Consider the following 18,515-nt stretch of genomic DNA (forward strand, 5'->3'; position numbering starts at 1 on the left):
TAGCTGCAACTCCACCTCCTCGGCCTGTGCCTCGAGGAATGTGAGTATTAATATGACTGGGAGGGGTGGATTCATTTAGGCTAACATATTCTCCATCACCCAGCCAGGTTTCAGTAAGACCAAATAAATCAATATCATAATCTGATATTAGTTCATTTACTAGTACACCTTTAGAAGAGAGAGATCTGATGTTTAAGAGTCCACATTTAACTCTCCTATTCGTTTGCACTATTGCTCTTGTGGTTTTAATTTTTATGAGGTTTTTATGCACAGCTCCTCTTCTGTTTACCTTTTTAAATAATTTCAATGGTCGGGGGGCACACACCGTCACCATAGGATTTTCACTAAGTAACTCCTGAAATGGAGGAGCAGAGAAGTGTGTTAGACTGCGACTCTGCGTAGGGTTTTGGGTGGGTAACTGCTGAAAAAGAAGGGCGATCAGCACAGTGCATCAGGGTAGATGGGGAGACAGAGTCCGGCCCCGCTGCTTTGAGAGGTTTCTGCCTCCTGAACAGTCTGACATCCCTCTCTAGGATGGTTATAGAGGAGGAGGAGGAGATGGGGGATGAGATGGTGGACTTTGGCCGGTCAGTGGTGTGACGGGGACCATTGTCTTTCAAAGCGACAGTAAAACTGGTTCAGATCATGGGCAAGGCGTGAGTCATTCATGGAGTGGGAGGATTTAAATTATTGATTTAGATTAGTGTGGACTATATTGCGATTTGCAATTCGATTTATAATGTAACAAATTGTAGTGAGTCTACTTGATTATCAAGGAAAATGGACAAAATACTAACATTTTGAAATGTGCATTTCTCAACTTGAATAGAGTTAAATGAAAAACAATAGAACAATTAAAAGCCAGAGTTGGGCGGACCCTCGCACTTGTAGAGCGTCCGGGTGTGAGCCGGCCGAGTTGCATATTCTGGAGCTCTGCCGGTGCGGCTGTAAATTTGTTAGCGGTTCCGACACCGCATGAAAGTGTTATATGTCACTTCTTGTGTCCCCTATGTGGAGCTACATAGCACTTGCCGCTATGTATATAAATCGGTATTGGTGTGTAGATGTCTGCAGGGTGGGAGAGTTATCAAGCACGTAAAGTTTGGTTCAGATGTGAGCGTGTACTCTGAAGTTACAACAACTTCCTGTGTCATGGCGAAGAGTTGATCTTTGACGCCACGCCACAGACACGCCCATTGACGAAAACTCACAGATAGCACAACTTTTCATCGTCAATGTCTTTAGAAGGCACAGCAGAAATTTGAAGTCGATCCGAATAAATCCCTAGGAGGAGTTTGTAAACTTGAGTGTGTAAATCATCCAACGTTTGACGTAAAATGATGGCCGACTTCCTGTTGGTTTTAGGGCATTGCTCCAAGAGGCTTTTTGGTACGTCTGGACAAGATACACGTACCACAGAAAATTCGTACATGCAGGTGAAACGTGCGGCGGGGGCTGCTTCGTTAAAAGTCACTTCCTGTTGCCAGCAGGTGGCGCTATGACTTATAAATTAATTATCAAGTCACAAAGTAACGGAGGACTCCTATGCTAATTTCAGTCCCAAATCGATCATCTTGTTGATAGTGCTGCAGGCTCGCTGCGAAATGACACTCGACTCTGTAGCCCCTGTATAAAAGAAAATAATAAAACAAAGACGGTTAGCTCCATGGTATAATACTGAAACTCGCAAATTAAAGCAAATATTGCGGTAACTTCAGAGGAATTGGCATTCTACCAAACTGAAAAATTCTCGTTTAATTTGGCAAGATAGTCTTAAAACTTAGGAAGGCCTGAGCATCGTACTACTCGTCATTAATAGAGGAAAATAAGAACAACCCCAGGTTTCTTTTCAGCACTGTAGCCAGGCTGACAGAGAGTCACAGCTCCATAGTGCTTAGTAGTAACGATTTCATGAGCTTCTTTAATGATAAAATTCTAACTATGAGAAACTAAATTCACCAAGACCTGCCCTCAACTGACACCGACTTATCTCCAAACTCAAGAACCTTAGAAATGGCTGTAAAACCAGATATGTTTAGTCTGCTTTGCTTCCCTCAATCTTTACCAACTAACTTCTATAATTTCTTCATCTAAACCATCAACCTGCCTCTTAGACCCCATCCCAACTAGGCTGCTTAATGAAGTTTTACCCTTAGTCAGCACTTCTCTACTAGATATGATCAGTCTATCTTTATCAACAGGCTACATACCACAGTACTTTAAAGTAGCTGTAATTCTGAAAAAGACCAACTTTGATCCATATGTTTTAGCCAAATATAGACCTATATCTAACCTTCCATTTAAATGTAAATGCTGCGTATTTGTATAGCGCCTTTCTAGTCTTTTCGACCACTCAAAGCGCTTTTACACTACATCTGCATTCACCAGTCATACACAAACGGAAACTAACATTCACACTCATTCATACACTGGTGGAACAGCCGCCAGGGGCAATTCGGGGTTCAGTATCTTGCCCAAGGACACTTCGACACGCAACCAGGGGGAGCCAGGGATTGATATACTCAGTTATATCTATCTGTCAAGCCAGATGAAACTCATCAGTTAGCTAAACTTCAGATGTGCCTTCAGGATGTTAAAACCTGGATGACCTGTAATTTTCTAATGTTAAACTGAAGTTATTGTTCTGGGGCCCAAGCACCTCCGTGATGCTCCATATTTGTATAGCGCCTTACTACTCTTTTCGACCACTCAAAGCACTTTTACACTACATCTGCATTCACCATTCACGCACATTCATACACTGGCGGAACAGCATCCGGGGCAATTCTGGGTTCAGTATCTTGCCCAAGGACACTTCGACATGCAGCCTGGGGGAGCCGGGATTGAACCGCCGACCTTCCCGATTAACGGCCTCCTGAGCCACAGCCGCCCCACATGACGATTATCTAAAGATATAGTTTCCCTGGATGGCATCACCCTGGCCTCCAGTACCACTGTGAGGAATCTTGGAGTTATCTTTGATCAGGACATGTCGTTTAAGTCTCTCGTTAAGCAAATTTTAAGGACCACCTTCTTTCACCTACATAATATTGCGAAAATCAGGAACATCCTGTCTAAAAATGATGCAGAAAAGCTAGTCCATGCATTTGTTACTTCTAGGCTGGATTACTGCAATTCCTTATCAGGCTCCTTATCAAAAAGTCCATTAAGACTCTTCAGCTGATCCAGAATGCTGCAGCATGTGTTCTGACAGGAACCAGGAAAAGAGATCATATTTCTCCTGTCTTAGCTTCTCTGCATTGGCTTCCAGTAAAATCCAGAATAGAATTTAAAATAATTCTTCTTACCTACAAAGCTCTTAATGGTCAGGCACCATCTTATCTTAAAGAGCTCATAGTACCTTACTACCCCACCAGAGCACTGCGCTCCCAGAATGCAGGGTTACTTGTGGTTCCTAATTAGAATGGGAGCCAGAGTGTTCAGCTATTAAGCTCCTCTCCTGTGGAACCAGGTTCCAGTTTGGGTTCAGGAGGCAGACACCATCTCCAGATTTAAGAGTGGGCTTAAGACCTTTTCGATAAAGCTTATAGTTAGGGCTGGCTCAGGTGAGTCCTGAACCATCCCTTAATTATGCTGCTATAGGCCTAGACTGCCGGGGGATCTCCTCTACTTTCTCTCCCTCTGTATGCAACCTCATCCCATTATTGCATGTTACTAACTCCACTTCTTCCTTTTCCCGTAGTCTTGTACTTTCTCGTCCCTCTCCTCTCTCCTCCTATTACTTCCTGCAGGTGTTTGTGGCTCTGGAGCTGTGGAGTCTGGATCTGTGGTTGTGAGTCACCTGCTGCCCCTGTGTACCTGCTACAATTATTGTTACTAGTCCCATTGTTATTATTGTTATAATCATTAACATTAAGATTATAATCATTAACAGTATTATAAATATCTATACAATTTTTCATTCAGGCTATAGCAACATTACCTTTACTGTCTGTACCTCTGTGTATATTATGTAGGCTGCCTTCTACATAATGACACAAAGTAGTCCCTGTATGGACCGGGACTACTTTGTGACTTTCTGGCACCGTACTAAACTGGTTTAGTACGGTGCCAGAAAGTCCAACTCAGTTTTCAAGTCTGTCTTGTTTGTGGTCAGCTATGTCGAATGAAGCACTGAGATCCAATAATAGGTAAGACTGAAATTCTGAAAGTCATTGAAGACCTTAACAAGAGCCACCTGTACCTGCTCATTAGTGACTGTCTGGATTGCTCTTTTTTAAGAGTGGCTTAATGACGGTTTTCAGGGCCTGTGGGGAAAAAACCTCAGAGGAGAGACAACAGCTCAGACATGAAGGTGATAGAGGCTTTAGGGGGACGGTAGATAAGGACAGTCTGAAGTGGAGCCGAAATTGAAAGCAACTCATTCCAGAGAGATAGCATTCGGTAATGGAAGCTCTTTGACCAGGAAGTCCTTTCAACGTATTACAGTCAGCCCACCACCACAGCCCTTGAAGTGGGCTTCTTGATGCATAGCCAGGTAGGGTGGCTTGGTTAAGTGTCATGTAATCCTCTTGATTTTGCCAGGTTTCAGTTAAGCAGAGAGTTTCTCATTTGCTTTCTGTCATAGATGAGAAGTGCTTTATTGTTAAAGGAGCAGGCATTTTGCAGCATAAATTAAGCTCTATTGTTTGTGGATTGTGGAAGGGGGGGTGCTTGCTTGCTGTGTTCTCAAGTCAGACAAGCACCGATCAAATTCATTAACTGGCTCAATTTGGTAGCCTGCCGAGCGCATGAAAAAGCACTGGGAACTGAGGCTGAGATGCTCTGACAAACAGGAAAGTGGGCAAGATTATCCTGTTCCAGATTGCACTTCCATAAGTGAAATTTACGCTGGAAAGCTGTGATCATCTCGGACAGCTGTGTGATGACTTCTTTGCGTCCCTGCAGCCTCTGATTCAGTTGGGCGAGATGCTCGGTTATGTCACACAACATAGCAAAGTCACATAGCTAGTTTGGATCTGACAGTCAAGGGTTTTCCTATACGTTGCATGAAAAGAGCAATTACTTCCCTAAAAAATCGTCTGAGGCCTGCGCTCCTGCTCAGCCATCTTACTTCTGTATGGTACGAACAGTCTCCATGTTGTGAGCCCATCTCCAGCTGGAACTGGTGGTGATTCAGGCCACGTGCCTGAATGAAGTTCACCGTTTTCATGACAGTGGTCATTACATCATCCAGTTAAAGAACCTAGTTAGTCCCACCAACTTTTCCCAGGGTCATTTACTTTTACTTATGGACTTCTCCACTGCATCAAAAATGTCCCTCCCCGTTGTCCAATGCATGGCAGCTTCATCCAACAAGCTCCTCAGTAACAAAGAAGTCCACCTTTTGCGCTGTATTGGTGTGGTCCGTGCTTTCATCAGCAGTAGGGATGATAATGATTAATCGAGGATCAATTAATTGATCATTACGAATTTTATCAAACACAAAGTTTTATCGATTTTACTATCAAAGAATTTAAATGTGTATCTTCTATTAAGAATAGTTTTTTTTCAAAGCACGTTTCAATGAAGCACAGAGGGCGCAATAGAACTTTGACTAGGCACTTCATCCATCTTGGGGTTTAGAAGACAGTGACAACTTTGGGAAATGAAGTGGGCAAAGTATTGTATGGGATAATTTTGAGTTGAAAGAAGAAAATGCCACCGACAACATCAACGCTCTACCATCCTGCACACTGCAGGATCCTTGTATCAGCAGCATCAACCAACCATCACCACAGTGTTTGCACCTAAGAACTGCAACACACAGCAGGCAGAAAAAATAACCCAATCAATCTGTAAAGTTATAGAAAAAGACATGATGCCTATCAGTGTGGTTGACAGCCCAGGATTTTGGGAAATGATGCATCTGCTTGAACCAGCATATCATATCCCATCACAAGGCACCATCACATCACGCATCGAGAACGGGTACAAGAATGCTAAGTCAGATGCTAGCGCAGCTAGCTAGCGCCACCAACAAGGTCGCATTGACAACAGATAGCTGAACTGCCCTAATGACTACGTGACCATGACTTGTCACTACTGTGTTGCTAACTAGTACTTTGCCAGGCAGGCATTCAGCAGACCACCTCGCAGAAAAATTAAAAGAAGCAGCAGAGGAGTGGGGGCTTGAGGGTAAAGTGATAGCATGTATGCACGACAACGCGAGGAACATCACCACAGCAAACCACCCCACCAGGGTGAACTGGTATTTGGTGCTTGCTTTGCACATACACTTATGCTTGCCATCAATGACGGATTTGCAATCTACCTCTGTGGCTGGTAGGCTTGTGAGCCACTTTAACCACAGCACTTTTGCCACCAAAGCCCTACAGGAAAAGCAACAGCAAATGGGACTGCCACTCCACCGACTCATCCAGTCCACAAGACTCGATGGAAGTCTGCTTGTGACATGTTCGGCCGCCTAGTGAAGCAGGGGTTGTGGTTTCTGTCCTTTCTGACTGGACTGTCATCAGGCTAGACACTGCTAAGACCCTGGAGCTGAAAGAGGAATATTGGAGGCTCATGGAGGACTCAGCGGCATTTTAACCATGCCATGTGACCAGTGGTGGAAATGGTTGGGAACCCAGGGGAACTGCGTTCTAGGAGTAAAAGTAGGCACATTTTTATAGGGGGAAATCGCTTCTAACTGTTTAACTGTGTTCAACTGTGTCTAAAGCATGTTCATGAAACATAATTTATTGTACTTGGATCCAACTACTGTCCATACAGCCACTGGGAATATGTGACATTACAGGGTCCCTTGAACCATTCCCCTGTGCTTGATGCTGCAGTGGTGTTGATAGGTAGAGAATATTGAGCCGTGTTTCAGGATTCTATTATGCACTAGTTTTTCCAATGTCTTTGCCTTTGTTTTTTCAATATTGAAAATGGATGAAAGTTGGTAAAGGATCCCGGCTCACCTCATTTAAATAGTGGAATAACTTTTACCAGTTTCAGGTCAAAAGGTATTAAGCTGTTGATGATGCAAATATAAATGTTAATGGATCAATATAAGTAATGACTTCTTTGATTAAGGAGGAACAAGTTCCATTTATTTATTTTTTTGTTCTAATATAATATTCACCTCCTTAGGGTCAGGCAGATCAAAATTATTAACAGATGGAAAACTACCCATTATATAATCTAATGGGTAAGGGATGCACCAACATTTGAAAAGAAGTCATAAGGCCTACAAGCTACAAATACTTATTTGAAAACCTGCAAAATCAGAAAAGCATGTAGAGGTCTGTAATATTTTTGCAATTACAGAGATCATACGTTTCCTGTAGTTCTTGACTAGGTTTGCACACACTGCAACAGGCAATACGGACTTTCAGCTCCCTCCAAAGATTTTCTATTGGGTTCAGGTCTTGATACTGGCCAGGCCACTCCAGGACCTTGAGATGCTTCTTATGGAGCCACTCATTAGTTGCCCTGGCTGTGTGTTTTGGGCCGTTGTTATGCTGGAAGACCCAGCCACGACCCATGTTCTCTTACTGAGGGAAGGAGGTTGTTGGCCAAGATCTCGCGATACATGGCCCCATCCATCCTCCCCTCAATATGGTGCAGTCGTCCTGTCCCCTTTGCAGAAAAGCATCCCCAAAGAATGATGTTTCCACCTTCATGCTTCACGGTTGGGATGGTGTTCTTGGGGTTGTACTCATCCTTCTTCTCCCTCCAAACACGGAGAGTGGAGTTTAGACCATAAAGCTCTATTTTTGTCTCATCAGACCACATGACCATTCACCCATCCCAGCCTTGTGCAGGTCTACAATTTTATCCCTGATGTCCTTACACAGCTCTCTGGTCTTGGCCATTGTGGAGAGGTTGGAGTGTGTGGACAGGTGTCTGTTATACAGGTAACGAGTTCAAACAGGTGCAGTTAATACAGTTAATGAGTGGAGAACAGGAGGGCTTCTTATAGAAGAACTAACTGGAATTCTTACTGGTTGGTAGGTGATGTAGCATGGCTACTTATGATCTAATAAATTTAAGAGAATTAATAAAAAATTATGAATTTTAATATTCAGAGGATATTAATTCGTAAAGCTTCTCGTTTCACGGGGCACCACCAGAGATTTAATTCACCCAGTCTCCGGCCCTCTAGGTAGCGTTTTAATAATTATACAATTATTCACTAGTGATCAGCTAGTTAATAATTGCTCAATTATCCTAAATCAATCAGTCAGTCTTATATCGAAGGGGTAAATTGTCGTGGCAGGGACTTGGAGGTAGGCAATACACAACACAATTCCTTTGATTACAGTGAAATTTATTAACTAACTAAGGTGACATAAATGCAGTTAAATATACATCAAAGAAATAAACAATGGCTTAACAATGAGAATGTGGGGTTCTATTGTGGGGAGAACTTGATTCATAGGGTGGAAGAGAACTAATGAAAGCAGTTAGATGATACTGACTTGGTTAAATTTGTCTAGGAGTTTTAAGGACTAAAGATAATGGATTAACAGACTATTGGACATCACTGATCACAGAATGCCTTGTTTTGCCTTACTGTGGGTCGTCAGCCTGCCTTGGCCTGTTGCACGGGTCCCCACGCTAGCTGCCCGATTCCTGGCTTTCTGCTTTCCGGGGGTTCTCTGTGTCTTGAATGAAGAAAAACCCTCAAGTGTTGACCGTCCTCGGTCTGGCAATGAGGCTGTTCTGTTTGGATGTCCTTGGTTTCTGCTGGCGGGCCTGCGTGGCTGGGCTCGGCTTCAGTGAGAGCAGTGTAAGTTAGCTCGACGAATAAAGCTTAGAAAGAACTTGGTCACTCACTTCTTGAATTAAACAAGTGTAGCTTAATGGTCTGATAACTTTTAACAACAAAGAAAATAAAATAAAAAGCAGGTAAAGTTGCTGGAAACGAGGGAAAAATCGAGGTCGCGGCGCTTCGTGTGTGTGGCTTAAAATGGGCCGGGTTAAACTGAGGGAGCACGCTGGGCACATGTTGAGGCGCAGTTGAAGAGGCCAAGAGAAGAGCAGAACAAGAGAGAACGAGACAGCGTGTGTCTGTTGGGGCGTGGTTCCCAGAGAGGCAGTCCTTTGTTCCCCTGAGGGAGGGCTTGTTTCCAGTTTCCTGAGAGACCATCTTTTCTTTAACTTTTAATATGTCTAATCAAAATCTATTTGCGCGTATTGTAATCAAATATCTTCCCACAATCAAACCTTAATTCTCAAACTGTTATACCGTTCTTAGTTTAAGCATTTGGTAAAAGGAAAACAATTGTCAGTAGTTCAACCTTAAGGTTAGCATTTCAGAATGATGGCATGCAATACTTATTTTGTCCACTTGGGGGAGCTCGGGTTACATGAGGGTCGCTTTGATTAATCCTAAACAATTTTCTGCTCAGGCGCTGGGGAATTTAGTCATTTAACATGGCTGGAAAATTAATCAAGTATAGGATGACATTTCTTTATCATATCCTTTCTCAAGGAAGTGTCAGAAAGTGGGAACAAAGCATTGATTACAACATAAAATTAATAAAGGTCAGGGCCAACTCCAGGGGAGGAAAACTTCCCTCCCCCCCTTTCTGAGAGAGAGGGAAGGAATTTTGAGTTTTATTTTTGTTTTAGATTCCGTCTCTCACAGTTGAAGTGTACCTATGATTAAAAATTACAGACCTCTACATGCTTTGTAAGTAGGAAAACATGCAAAATCAGCAGTGTATCAAATACTTGTTCTCTCCACTGTATATCAAATGGATCGGTGACAGTATGTCTATCTGTAAAGATTGAAGGAAATTGAGCAGAGGCCTTTCTTCTTTTAAGTAACTGATTAATAATTTTCCCTGTAACCTTGATATTTAATTGTAGCATTTTTTAAATTGTTCACTGAAACTTTTTTTGGCTACTCTAAGGAGATGGAGGAATATATTTATTTTTGTGAGGTTTATAAATAGCTAAGTTTAAAGGATTTGGCAATGAGATATATTTTCTGTATAGATTGTTAGGGTTTTTTTGGAAGACTTTTTCAACCCAGTAGAAAACCATGGATTTATTTATTTTTTACCAGTATCAGCAGAACGAGTAACCAGTGAAAACCTTTTTGTGAAAATTTAATTAAATAGCTCCATAAATACTTGGTAAGCTGAGTTCGCATTGCTGCTCTCTCTATTTTTGTAAGACACAATTTTGATGAAGACCGATTCAACCTATTAACAAAATTCAAAGTTTTGATGTAAATGCTCCATATTTGATGAAGATGATAGAGCGCCTGACGGTTACTCGCGGAGAGCTGTCTCATGTTTACCTGAGGAAAAATCAAACCTGCGGGGCCATTTTAAGAATTTTCCCCAATACTAACCAGCGTGCAGTGTGTGGCTATCCACTTTGCTATGGCATTTGATCGCTTGTCTTGCTTTTGTTTATCTACTTCTCCCACATGCTGCATCCAGCATATTCTGCCGAAGCCTCCCTCTGCTGCTTGTTTGGACAATTTGCAGGCTGATCAGCATCCCACCCCTCCTGTGACCCATAGTTTGACTGGATGTGTATTCAGAGCCAGTGAGCAGCGGACTTTCAAAATAATAATTTTAAAAGTTAACGTGCGATAAAATAATTGCCGCATTAATCATGCGTTAACGCAATAACGTGTTAACGTGCCCAGCATCAGTACAGGAAGTGCTGAGTTTCACCGACAGTGTAACAGCAGTCAGGAAGAAATTGTGAATTAATTTTAACTGTGGTAATATAATAAGAGATGTGCTACTTAGCGGTTCTGTGCATTTACATGGGTTAGAGTTAAACTCTTATCAATTTGATCTACTAGAATTTTTCGACAAGTCAGCATAAATTAAGCACTGAACCATTTGACAATCTTTTGAATGAATCATGATTCAGTACACTGAAAAGAACTGCATGTTCATAACTATAAAACTGTAGCTGATGAAGACAGAGTCCGACCGATAAGGGTTTTGGGGGTCCGATGCCGATATTAAAGTAAAAAAGAGCCTGGAAGAACCTAGAGGAAAAGACAACTGTCTACGAGGACCTGCAACTTCAGAGATTTCATACTTACTATAACTACAACATTTCATGTTTGAAATAGGAGCTAGATAACTTTTTTTTGTCTGGGAAGATATGTTAGCTTGTTCACCTCACGTTTATTTATGTTCCCTCTGGTTTAATCATTTCTGATACATCGACTATGACTACAGACAAGTGTCTTGCAGAAATATTTATATTAAACACTATAGTTAGTTAGGTTTGTGGCTAATCTAATTTAGCAGCGTTAGCTGCTGTACGCAATGTTAGATATTATTTAGAAGCGATGAACTACGGACAAAGGATGGGACTGTTCACTAGAATTGCCACACTGTTTCAGAAATAAATCTACAATCAAGTGATGAAGGCTATTTTTATTATTTAAGTCACATATTTCACAACAAATGACCGACTCACCATGATTACATGTTGTTTGTTCTGCATGTTCTCCGGTCAGCTGATTGTTTTGTGGTGCGGCAGTATTTTGAACATGGGAGTTGCAGAGCGCTCTCTGGTGGGCAGACCCTTCATTGTTGCAGGGTCTGTCTCTTCGTTTCCCGTTTTGATCATCATTTATCGGATGTTGTAAACGCCAATACTGATTTAAATACAATTGGCTCATATCAGCCGATAAATCGGTTAGGCTTGGAGGATAGTAGCCAACATTTTCAAATAGAAACTAATTCTGTCAGAAACACTGTAATGGCTAGCAGTCCTTCACTCTGATTTGTAATTCTTTTTCTGTTTTTCTTAGTCAAAGCAGACGGACGCAGACCGGAGCAGAACTCACCAGTGTCAGAACTGTGGAAAATCTTTCAGTCGGCTATGTAGTCTAAGAAGACACGAACTCACTCACACTGCAGAGAAAATGTATTGCTGTGAACAATGTGGCAGCAGTTTTAGTCAACTAAATGCATACGAGCTACACCTGCATACCCACACTGAAGAAACACCATTCTGCTGCGACCAGTGTGGAAGGCATTTCAGCAACCAGAGGTCGTACAGAAAACATCTGCGTGACCACACTGGACCATACCAGTGTGAGCAATGTGAAAAGAGTTTCAGTTACTTCAGTATTTACAAGATACACATGCGCGTCCACACTAAAGAAAAGCCATATTGCTGTGACCAGTGCCCAAAGAGTTTTAGTTTTTTAAGTTCATACAAGCGACATCAGCTCAGCCACAGTGGAGAGAAGCCGTACCAGTGTGACTTTTGCGGAAAGAGTTTCACCCAGTCAGGGCATTTCAGTCTGCATCTGCGTAACCACACTGGAGAGAAACCATATGAGTGTGACCAATGTGAAAAGACTTTCAGTGACATAAGTAGTTACAAGATACACATGCGTGTCCACACAGGAGAGAAACCGTACTGCTGCGAACAGTGTGGGAGGAGTTTCTCTCAGTTAGGTAATTACAAATCACATATGCGGATCCACACTGGAGAAAAACCATTCCGCTGTGAGCTATGTGACAAGAGTTTCTCTATTTCAAAAACGTACAAACAACATGTGCGAACTCACACTGGAGAGAAACCGTACCATTGTAAAGAATGTGGGAAAGGATTCAGTCGACTAAGCAACTACATGCGCCACCTTCGTATCCACACTGGAGAGCAACCATATAGTTGTGACCAATGTGGGAAATGTTTCAATAGTTCATATAGTTACAGCCGGCATCTGCGTGTCCACACTGGAGAGAAACCATACTGGTGTTCACAGTGTAAGAGGCTGTTTACTCGATCACAGTCGTTAAAGAAACACCGCTGTGTTGAATTAGAAGAAGACAGTTTGACTGTGTGTAACAAAGAAGCACAAGTGAGCTGCTCACCAAAAGAACCAACAAAATAAACTACAGTGTGTGTTTGTGGTAATGAAGGAACATGTTACCCAGTGCACCTGTGGTGGTGGTTTTGTTTTTTGGGGATTTTTTTACCTTTATGTGAGAGAGGACAGTGTATAGAGACAGGAGATGAAGGTGGGGAGAGGCAACATGCAGCAAAAGGCCGCAGGCTGGATACGAACCCATGGGCTACGTGTTCTACCTAGTGGACTAACCACGCCCCTTTTTGTTGTGTTTTTAATAGTTTTTGGACTAAAATGCAGCTCAGTGGCACAGATGAGATCATACTGTGATACACAGTAATAGGACACATATTGTTGCTTTCATTGGATTTTATGACACATGGTAAAATATGGAATATATCACTAGACATATCCTTTAGCAAGTCTCTACACTCTGTCTGAGATTATGAATATGCTTGAAAGATATTGAAATGGCACAGAGTGTGAGGTTTTTAATAAACTTCCAAATGTGTGACTTTATCAAAGACATGGGGAATGACGCTGTTACAAAGTGAATTGAGTCATTTGATCTTATTTGGTCATTGCTGAAGTTTTCTAGCCAGCTATCTTACTGATGTTGATGACACAGCTCATGTTAAAATTTGTTTGTGGCATTAATATTAGTAACTCAAAGGGACTGTGATTGTTGACTGTAGATATAACACCATTAAGGCCAACATTTTAATATGTTGTCAAAGTCAGGACCTGTCTGTAAGCACCAGGCCTGGGTCCACAACTGAGCCGCAGTGTCCCTGTTAAAGCTGTGGTTATTTGTCTTTTTATCATCCATTCATAGCTGTTTTCATCAGTCATAATTTGTGCCCATCATTTGAGAACATCCTATAGACTCAGTAAAACATCACTGTCGGCATCACTGAAGAACAAAGACATGTCCACTGTGATAAGATTCACGTTGGAGGAATATGACTTTGATTATAGTTATTAGGAAGCACATTTCATTAATGTTAAATCCGTTATTGGATACTTTATGTGTAAAGAATATTTAGTTGTTATTATTTAATTGTCAATCTTTTTGATCTTCTTTATTAAAAATTGGATAATATACCAAAGGTTGAAAATGTATTGATGTATAATTGAATAATGTCTTATTTTGTGGGCTTGAGCGGTATCAAGGTATTACAGTAAACCAGGGTATTTAGAAATCCCAAAGGTATGATTTTAGTAACACAGACACACCTCTGTCTTAAAGATTGATCAAATTGGCTCTTAGATTGTTTATTTTTTTGTGCGCTTACCGTAAAACGTTTATTTATAGCCCAGGCTTTTATTTGCTAAAATTCTATATTATTCTATCTAGCTCCTACAGGCGGCTTATGCGCTTTTATTTTGAAGACAGCAACGTAACAAAAACAACAACATGGAGCAGGATGAGAGAAGTGTGGCAGAAGTTAGCAGACAGAGAGCGATGGACTTCACTTGATAGGATTCCCAACTTAACTTAACATCCAAAGAACTTCTATAAAAACCAGACCAGGTCGCTTTGTTTCTGGTTTGAAACCCTTATATCATGTTTATTACAGCCATGTGTAATGTCAACTTCTGACATAACTACGCTCCAAACCAGCCGATGGAAATGCACATATTTCGCATTTATTTTTTTTGCGATATTTCCGATACAGTTAGATGGAAACATGGCTAATGTTCAGACCTCACTGTTGGCTGATCATTTTCAGTAATAATAGTTAAGCGAAAGTGTTTACAACAACGTTCTGAGGTGTTTATTTTGCCAGAACCCACTCAATGTGTAATTTGTTATCCCTGTGTTTTTATATAGTATTCTGTATATATGTAGTTGTTTTAGTAAAGATGTTGTTAATAATGGTTCCAAAATGCAAGTTCAACCTTACAGCTGGAAACATTTGTGGATAGTGGATAGTGATGACTCAGCACCAGGAACACCATAGAGGAATACCTGCAAACATCAAATAACAGCTGGATTGATGTTCATCGGAGTACGTCTTGTATCATTTCCTTTTTGTACGTGGTCAATTACATGAAATCCACATAAACTAACAAATCTCTGAATATGAGTGAATAGTATGTGGTCTATTAGTATGTAGGATTGTACTGTGATACTATGGAAGATGAAAAGTTATTTACCAATACCAGTATATAAACATGCTGTAAAATAAACAAATTATTGAATTAATACAGTCTGAAAAGTTTGAATGTGTAAATTACTAATTACGTTACTAATACCCGACTTCTCTATACTCAGTGAATCTATATCTATACTCAAAACTCAAAATATTGTGTCCTAATCCTTTAGTTAAAAACATGATTGGAGTCTGGCAAGAAGTTAAGAAATACTTAAGATTCCCCCTTCATTTCTTACTTCAGCCCAATCTTGGGCAACAACTTCTTTAGACCAGGGAGAGCCAAAGCTGGTTTCAAATTGTGGGCAGATACAGGGGTAAAACAAGTAAAAGATATTTATGGTAACGATGGGAATATTCTAACCTTTGAGGAGTTCATTAGAAAATATAACATCCCCCGGAAACATTTTTTTAAATACCTTCAGCTAAGGAATTAGCTGGAATCAAAATGAACCGAACCACTAACAACACTAGAGACTATTTACAAAAAATCCTTTTGGAAAGGGCATCATCTCTGAATTTTATGATTTACTGAGAGACTTTTCTTCTGAGTCTAAATTCCATGCATGGAAAACTGGGCTGGTATTTATCAAGCTTCTCAAAGTGCAATTTTAGTCCTAAGAGAATTCATGAAATATACTCCTACCTCTAAACTTGAGAAGAAAAGCAAGTTATCAAATTTCTTAAAGCTAAGAATCACTCTTACTCCCAGTTATTTAAGACAGCTCAAGAGGTCTCACAAGTGGATAGGAGCTGCAAGTCAGTTCTTAGCAGTGTTATGAGTAATTCTGAGAAGCTTGATAAATACGGGCCCAGGCCAGTAAATAAAGTAAATGGGGTCTCAAGTGGTTAGGAGTTGCCAGTAGGGCTTGTGATGGCACTGTGGAGACCAAGACATGCGCAAATCTTTCAGGAGAGGAATATTGTTTCTGAATTATTTGACGACGCACAGTTAATAAGACGGGGTCGGACAGCGCAAGCATAATCCTTGCCAGCGAGTTGGTGAGGGATGTCATCTCACCACTGACTTTATGCAGTACTGCGTTTTCAGTTAAACTGAAGGTGGTGATGACACTCCGTTTCTTTGCGTCAGGACAAATGCAGCAATGCTGATGAATTTGGTTCGTCACAACCATCAATAAGCCATGGTCATGGAAACAATTATGGCACTTACAGCTCCACACACTGTCACGCGTTTCATCGACTTCCCAACAACACCCCCATAATCCGAAAAAAAAACTTTTTATCTTTCACCATGTGTAGGCCATGTGTAGGCCATCTCTTGAAAATTCTTTATTGTTAAACGTGTGTTGAATATAAACTCCTCTTAGGAATTTCACCATTCAATGTGAATTTATCTGAGAATATTCTCAAATAAGGAAATGTCTTCAGTGATTGGTCCTTGGCTACACTGTCATCCAAAATCCTGTTTGCGGCACAGCAAAGTGTCTACACTTCACTGAAATTAGGACTATGATGCTTAATAACTAACTTTTGAGCACAGCTTTGAGCCAAGAATCTTTTTACTCTTAAGTCAGTTCTTAGCAGTGTTCTTATGAGTAGCTTGATAAATATGGGCCCTGATCAACAGGAGGAACTATCATTGGAACATTGGTGTAACAGATAGGTAATACACGCCTAAGACTTGGGGCGGCTGTGGCTCAGGCGGTCGAGCAGGTTGGCTGTTGATCGGAAGGTCAGCGGTTCAATCCCTGCCTCCCCCTGGTTGCGTGTCGAAGTGTCCTTGGGCAAGATACTGAACCCCGAGTGTGAATGTTAGTTTCTGTTTGAGCACTTAGGCTCAGTGTATGAATGTGTGTGACTGGTGAATGCAGATGTAGTGTAAAAGCGCTTTGAGTGGTCAAAAAGACTAGAAAGGCGCTATACAAGTACAGAGCATTTACATTTTACTCTTACAATATAATTGGCTAATAAGGGTGTGTATTACTCCAGCAAAATTAAACAAATTTAATTTGAATATCCCAGACAGACCTGTAAAATATGGGGCACTTTATTTCACTGCCTCTGGCAGTGTCCAAGAGTGAGGGAGTTTTGGAGAAGGTTAAACTGTCTGTACAGGAGATTCTTTCAACTAGATTAGATATGGAACCTAGGAGCTTTTTTATAAACGTGTTCTCTACAGGCAAAAAGGACAATGGCCTTATCATGGAAAAACTTTGGTAAACCCACTATTGCTGTGTGGTTTAGGGAACTTATATCTTGTTTATCTCTGGAAAAAAAATTCTTACACTCTTAAGGACAGACAGGAGGTATTTCAAAATGTATGGGTTTGTTTCATCAAACAAATGAAGGACCATGATTTGTCACGCCTGATGGACAGGCCTGGAACGGTATAGGTGCACCCTCTGCACAACCCAGTTTCTTCTTCTTCTGCTCTCTGGACTATATGTTAATGTATCTTCTGTGGACTCATGATTATGTGCCTTCATTGGGGAGGCCCCCTGACCACCATGTTTTAGTTTCGATGTAGCAAGTGTGTATAATATAAAAATAAAAAATTTGTTCTGACGGTGAATGTTTGTACACTTCTGTACCATTTTACACACCTCTCTGCTGTTATTTGTTCTTGTATGTCTTTCTATAAAATGAAAATCCAATAAAGATAAGAAAAAAAAAAGAAAACACACACTGGGCAGATGACAAGTGGAAAATTTATTTTTATGGACAGATGAGGTTAAGTTTGAGGTTTTCAAATCACAAAGAAGAATGTTTGTGAGATTGTTGAAGGAAAAATTCGGGTTTGGGCCAGTAAAAAAACCCAAAACCTGCTATCTTCGACTCTAGCCTACAAATCAGCTCTAAACGTAAACTAAACTATAACTCATTTGAAAGCCTTGTTCTTAGTCTTTCACATCCAAGTTGGAAATCACTGCAACCAATTCTTTTTGTTATAGTGTACCGAGCACCTGGTCCGTACTCTGAATTCTTATCCGAATTTGTTTTTGTCAACTTCAGGCTTGCTGCGAATGACACTCGACTCTGTAGCCCCTCTAAAAAAGAAAATACTAAAACAAAGACGGTTAGCTCCATGGTATAATACTGAAACTCGCAAATTAAAGGAAATATCGCGGAAACTTCAGAGGAATTGGCGTTCCACCAAACTGGAAAATTCTCATTTAATTTGGCAAGATAGTCTTAAAACTTATAGGAAGGCCCTCCGTAATGCCAGAGCAGCGTACTACTCGTCATTAATAGAGGAAAATAGGAACAACCCCAGGTTTCTTTCCAGCACTGTAGCCAGGCTGACAGAGAGTCACAGCTCTATTGAGCCAAGTATTCCCATAGCTCTCAGTAGTTTTGACTTCATGAGCTTCTTTAATGATAAAATTCTAACTATTAGAAACAAAATTCACCAAGACCTGCCCTCAATTGGCACCGACTTATCTCTTAACTCAGGAACCTTAGAAACAGCTGTAGAACCAGATACATGTTTAGACTGTTTTGCTTCCCTCAATCTTTACCAACTAACTTCAATAATTTCTTCATCTAAACCATCAACCTGCCTCTTAGACCCCATCCCGACTAGGCTGCTTAAAGAT

At 40.9% G+C, this 18,515-nt stretch overlaps 1 protein-coding gene across 5 annotated transcripts in view; it reads left to right on the forward strand.

Annotated features, from left to right (window-relative positions):
• LOC123968702 (zinc finger protein 239-like) overlaps positions 1-15,008 on the forward strand; it is a 22,128-nt gene extending 7,120 nt beyond the window's left edge. For 4 of the 5 annotated variants that reach the window (XM_046045625.1, XM_046045610.1, XM_046045634.1 and 1 more), the window contains one exon: positions 11,750-15,008. In XM_046045625.1, coding sequence (XP_045901581.1) covers positions 11,864-12,844 — 981 coding nt within the window. In that variant the 5' untranslated portion in view covers positions 11,750-11,863 and the 3' untranslated portion in view covers positions 12,845-15,008. Of the gene's footprint in view, positions 1-6,290; positions 6,618-11,749 lie in introns of those variants that run through there. The other variant, XM_046045603.1, reaches the window with a different exon arrangement.
• Positions 15,009-18,515: the final 3,507 nt, after the last annotated feature.

The sequence above is a fragment of the Micropterus dolomieu genome, linkage group LG01, assembly GCF_021292245.1.
Source record: "Micropterus dolomieu isolate WLL.071019.BEF.003 ecotype Adirondacks linkage group LG01, ASM2129224v1, whole genome shotgun sequence".
Classification (NCBI taxonomy): domain Eukaryota; kingdom Metazoa; phylum Chordata; class Actinopteri; order Centrarchiformes; family Centrarchidae; genus Micropterus; species Micropterus dolomieu.